This window comes from Notolabrus celidotus, chromosome 5 (assembly GCF_009762535.1).
Source record: "Notolabrus celidotus isolate fNotCel1 chromosome 5, fNotCel1.pri, whole genome shotgun sequence".
Classification (NCBI taxonomy): Eukaryota; Metazoa; Chordata; class Actinopteri; order Labriformes; family Labridae; genus Notolabrus; species Notolabrus celidotus.
The window spans coordinates 19,015,596-19,021,480 of record NC_048276.1 but is presented as its reverse complement, the minus strand read 5'-3'; the positions used below and the strand labels follow the sequence as shown (position 1 = coordinate 19,021,480).

General features: G+C 39.2%; 1 protein-coding gene across 2 annotated transcripts in view; it reads right to left on the bottom strand.

Moving 5' to 3' along the window:
• Positions 1-1,251: 1,251 nt before the first annotated feature.
• The window catches only part of specc1 (sperm antigen with calponin homology and coiled-coil domains 1), an 88,661-nt gene continuing 84,027 nt past the window's right edge, over positions 1,252-5,885 (bottom strand). For both annotated transcript variants that reach the window (XM_034683520.1, XM_034683521.1), the window contains one exon: positions 1,252-2,439. In XM_034683520.1, coding sequence (XP_034539411.1) covers positions 2,350-2,439 — 90 coding nt within the window. In that variant the 3' untranslated portion in view covers positions 1,252-2,349. The remainder of the gene's footprint in view (positions 2,440-5,885) is intronic.

The window sequence follows — 5,885 nt, the reverse complement described above, 5'->3', positions numbered from 1 at the left end:
AATAGTTTCTGTCAGGGGCGTGTCCAGACTTGTTTGACTGGGGTGGCCCAACTGGGGCACTAACATTGGCAGGGGTGGCCAGGGTATTTGTGTGCAAACAAAAATTAAAAGTATTTAACCTCTCTGTCTTCACTACCTGCTTCAACAACTATCATTAAAGTATCATACAGTTGTTGTATTTCTGTGTATCATTTTTTAATTTAAAAAGAAACATAACAGAGAGGCAACAGATTTTTAAAGACTTAAAAAGAATGTTTTTTATCCAAAGTCTTGACTGAAGGCACTAAAAAAGAAAATGTGCTACGTTGAAATACAAAAGAAGCTACTGCCAGCCTGTTACAGCACAGCCTAAACAGCTGATTTGAACTGACTTCCACCAGATCCAGGTCCAGTCAGTCTCCACTCCGTGGTGTCAGTCAACCCCCACCTGCTGCATTTTTCAGAATGCAGCACCGAGCAGGATCGCTGGAGAGCTGGGGCCTCATGTACAAAGACTTGCATGGATTTCCTACTGAAACATGTCGTACGCTCAAATCCAGAAAATGTCGCACACACAAAAATATCCAGATGTGTGCATCTGTGCGTAAGGATCAACAGCTGTAGAATGGTGCGTACGCCAGCCATGAAGTTGGCGTGAGGCATCGCACATTTCCACGGTCATTTCACTCTTAATACATCTGAACTTTGCCGTGAAAAAGAGCGTACGCCACGTTTTTGTGCGTACGCACCCTTTGTACATGAGGCCCCTGGAGTTGCAAGACCAACGATGACTCGCGGTAATCAGTGAATCAATGGTTTTCTGTCTCCATGATGAGCTTGACCTCATCCATGTTGTCTTTGTAGGCTCCTGAAAACCTCTAACCTGTTGACTTCAGGCCTGGCTGTTGGACACACCCCTGGTCTCTATATAAATTGACTTGTACTAATCAATCCTTGAAGACCTTTTGTAAGATCTTATGAAGTCCAATTTCATCAAACTTTGATATTTTGTTTATCTTGTCGTGTTAGTTTGTTGCTACTTCCTGTTCGTGAAAAGGAGTTCCTCTCAGAGTTCCCACATACCCAAATGTTTTACAACCCTGGCACAGAAGCTTAAATGGCCACAGTGGAAAAGCAGTTTACTGTAATTGTTATAACAGAAATACTGAGGAAGTGGAGCTTTTACTGAAGAGACTCACTGTAAAAAAACAAGAACCCCAGTTCAACATCTTAGAGTTGAAACATGACCCTACAAATAATCAAATGAAGTGATCGATTATGAAACTCACCAGTCCTTTATTTAGTGATATCCCTCCAGCAGGCCTTCAGATCTGACATTTTCAACTATAAAACTGCAAACATCTCTTTCCACACTCTCACTTCTCAGAATGCATCTTGTCTTCTAAATAAATAAAGTACAATTTCAATTTTCTAAAACATGAGTGCATCTGCAAATAGAGGCTTGTCTAAATCATACCACAGATAAAGTGTTGTGCCTCAGCTGTCACATGTAAAAGTGATCCTCTCCTTGAGCATTTAACTTGGCATGCCAAATAAACTTATTTTCATATTGCAAAGCAGCTGCAGTGCCATAGTTAATGAGAGCTATGATAAAAAACATTAACAATAGATACAGGAGGGCACAAACAATGGTTTGATTCATCCAGTCCTTACAGCTGTAAACAATACAGACATAGAGATCAATCTGTTTTCATTAAAAAATATACCTACAAAACTATTCAGCAACTCTCTTAGTGTTCTGTTATTGTACTGTTGCATCACAGATGGCAGATTTCATGTTTCTGTTTTTGAGGACACGCACAATTAAAAGTGGAAAATATATAAACGCTTCAGTTTAACTCAAATCTGTCAACTCAAAATAGTTTCTGCTCTACAAAGTGGAACACCATTCTGTTCAGAGTGACACTCAGTAAGAAGACTGATTGATTCTTTTCAGCACACAGGACCAACGTTTTCAGGAAGCTGGGTTCACACTGGTTCACTCATGACTGCATGTTGTTCAGTGAAAGGAGACGTCACACTGCGCACTTACACAGAGGGTTACACTTTAACCATGCATAGATAGTCAAGAATAAGCTGTGATTTGGCAGAGGATTTGGCACGTGTTCAATGTGTTTCCTCACTGCAGAGCTGACAGCAGAGTCAGAGAAATGGAGAAACAGCAGCTCCATGACTGATTTAGATTTTTCAGGAGCAGAGAAATCCGTGGTCAAGTCTTTTGAGTCCGACAGTGAGCAGGAGATGATTTGAGATGGCAGCACCCGGTCCATCTGGAAGGTATTTCTAGAGACACAAACATACTGCCGTGCTTCATTATCCATCAGTCTCCGACTCCTGTGTCCCTTCCAGTCAGGTCTCAAAGTACTTGTAGATCTGAGAGACATACTGCATGACACTCTGCCAATCTGGTCTGTCGGTCTTCATCAGCTCCTCCATGTCCTGTTTGGAGCAGAAAGACGTTAACAGGGTATGTGTGGGAGTTTGGGAATTCCTGAGTTTGGATTAATTTTGTGCTTTATAAACAGCACTCTCATCAGCCTAATCAGTAAACAGTGCAGAGCTAGAAAGCAGCATCTATCCCAGTTTTGTCAACACTGAACATATAGTGTCAGCTTTTTTTTTAATTTCATGTAAATATTTGATGTGATCTGCAAAGACTGCTGTACATGTAATCATAGGAGTACACTCATGAATGGTAAGCAGCATTTTAATTAAGTCACTCTGGATAAAAGCGTCTGCCAAATTTAGTACAGCACCCTCAGTAGCCCAGTCAGTTTCAAACACAGAACAAACAACTCAGCTCTCACCAGCTGCGTTGGAGCAACAACTTAAACACAGAGAGGCAACTCTCTGATCTTTAGCTGCTGCTGCAACACATTCCAAGTTCATATATTAGTGAGTACAGTCCATAATGTTAATCTGATTGTTTCTTGTTTTTTAAAGTTATATTTTTTGGCTTTTTGCCTTTATTCCATAGGACAGCTGAAGAGAGACAGGAAATATGGGGAGTAGAGAGCGGGGGAAGACATGCAGGAAATGGTCGACCAGTCGGGAATCGAACCGGCGACCCCTGCAACGGGGACCGTAGCCTCTGTATGTGGGTCGCTTAGACTGCTAGGCAACCAAAAAAAACTGTTAAAGTTGAATCTTTTAATAAATTCAGTCAGTAAGTCCTCGCATTAATCTACGTAACGATAAAATGAAAGTTGCCACATCTTTATCGTTTCTCAAAACACACTTGGAGTGAAATTCTAATTTACTGTAGGACTCCTGTTAGAGTTGAGAAGCTGCAGGCTGCCAGTCAAATACAAACTGTCTGTTGGTGGTGAGTCAGACCATGGACCAAGATTTCACATGACTCCACATCGAGCCAGCGTCACAGCAGCTTCCTTTAGCTCAGAATCACACACACACACACACACACACACACACACACACACACACACACACACACACACACACACACACACACACACACACACACACACACACACACACACACACTCTCTGGTACAGTCACCTCCATGATGTCTAAGGGGAGGATGATGAACTCTTCTCTGTGCTGTAGATAAATGTTGTTTGTTCAGCAGAAAAAGATTTACCAGACTAGAAGTTAGTCAGCTGAGACTGTAAGTTACGGTCTAATATTTGTTTATAGTTCACCAACATGGGAATAAGTTTGCAAGATCCAATCTTGTAACCGCAAGATTATAAATGGATATAAAAGATATGTGATATATTTAGGCCTGATTCACTTTGTGGTCCCTGTTCCAGCTGGCTCGACCACAATAAGCTGTTAGACTGATATGTTTATTTTATCAGGTCAACTAAGAGCAGTTATTTTGGCCTGACTTAAAAAAAAAAAAAAGACAAGTTACACTATTCTGTCTTACCATGTTCCCCCGGAACATACATAAAGCTGTCATCAGTGGTGCAAAGGAACAAGGTGTGATGTCATGCACAAATGTACAACTGGGAAGTTAGGTCTTATTATTTTAACCCTTTTATGTCTCCTTCACTCTGCAAGCAGGTCTTAAACATTTATAGTGATCTAAGGAGCCAACAGCACTGCAAGCACAAAAAAAAGTAGATCTAGAAGAAGGCACGTTTGTCCTGGACTATAGATATATGAAATTAACTTAACCTGGTCAGCATTTGACTGTTCAGCGTCCACTCTCTTACATGAAGTCAGACCTACCTTTTTAGTCTTGCTTTTAACTGAGTTTTATATTTAACAGTTTTATTTATTTATTCATTTATTTATTTATTATCTAGTTCAAATTTTAGTCACTTTTATTCTACTTTATTTATTTCTGTACTTAAGTATTTATTTATTTATTTTAAGTATAGCATCTTATGTTCTTTTAATGGTTTAATATTTTAGTGTTTTATTATTATTTATTATCTTAGAAATGTATTTTATTTTGGTGATCTTAATTTACCATGTTGAGTTTTTTTTTTTTTTTTTTTTTTGGGGCTTTTTGCCTTTATTTGATAGGATAGTGAAGAGAGACAGGAAATGTGGGGAGCAGAGAGCGGGGGAAGACATGCAGGAAATGGTCGACCAGCCGGGAATCGAACCGGCAACCCCTGCGACGAGGACTATAGCCTCTATATGTGGGGCGCTTAGACCGCTAGGCCACCAGCACCCCACCATGTTGAGTTTTAACATCTTATTTTACCTCCAGTGTTTCCTCATTAAGATGTCATGAGAACGCTTCCTCAGTTCGTTCAGCAACTTATTATTTTTTATTTATTTATTTTTATTGTTTTTATTACTACTGTTGCATATATTGTGCTCTTAACCTTCGGATTGTGGGGTGGGTTTGGGGTCGGGGCTTGGGGTGGGATCTTTTTCTTCATTTATTCTATTTTAGGTTGTTTTTATGTACTGTACTTTGTGTTACAATGTCATTGTATGAAAAGCGCTTTATAAATAAAGTCTGATTGATTGATTGATATGTCAGCAGTAAACTAAAATAAAAAATCATGCAGTTTAAAAAAACAATCAAATAATTGCTGTATGTGTAATGCAGGTACTATGTTCTCATGAGCAACAGCTCCTGCTCCATCTCCTCAACAGTCTGTGACAGTTTTATGACATTTACAATCACACTGCATTGACCAGTTAATCCTAGAGATCACCTCAACATTTGCACTTAATGAAAAAAAAAACTCTGAATGTTTATTCTCTATCAGCATCTGTCTTTGAGCAACGAGATCCTGCAAGGCAGAAATATTTTCTGCCAAAAATTGAACTTCTTTGTCCTACATGAGGCATAGCAGAATTGACATGGGCAAAGCTTAGTTGGATAACAGTGATGTAACATTGATAGAACTTGTAGAGTGAAAATGCGACGACAGTAGCATATGGTGTTGTTTGCTGCTGGTGCTTGGTTACTGTCAGTCAAATCTCACCAAAACAGTAGATTAAAAAAGCATGCAGATTTTTAAAATCATGTAAACTGCAGGGGGGTTAGGTGTCAGGAGGTTTAATGGAAAATCCACCATGAAAACAACTTCTCCTTGTTTAGATCGCCAGAACAGTCCAATGATTATAACTTAGGGTGTACAGATCTATGATTTCTAGTCATCTGACTTCACTAAAATATACTTTTTTTCATTAGATTTCTTAAAGCCAGCCACAGTTTCTAGGCATGAATGAATGAATGAATGAATGAATGACAGGGAGAAATGATAAGAGAGATGCTGCTTCAGTATATTCTGACAGGTCTGATTTCTTTTCTTAAGACACAATCAGCTTAAAAGGCATCCTGTTGATTATTCAAAACCTTTTTTTTTTCACTTTGCAAACATTCAGGAGACACATCTCAGGAGAAATGGTTTTTTTTATTCACTACTTGGACGTTGATTTTTTTTATACT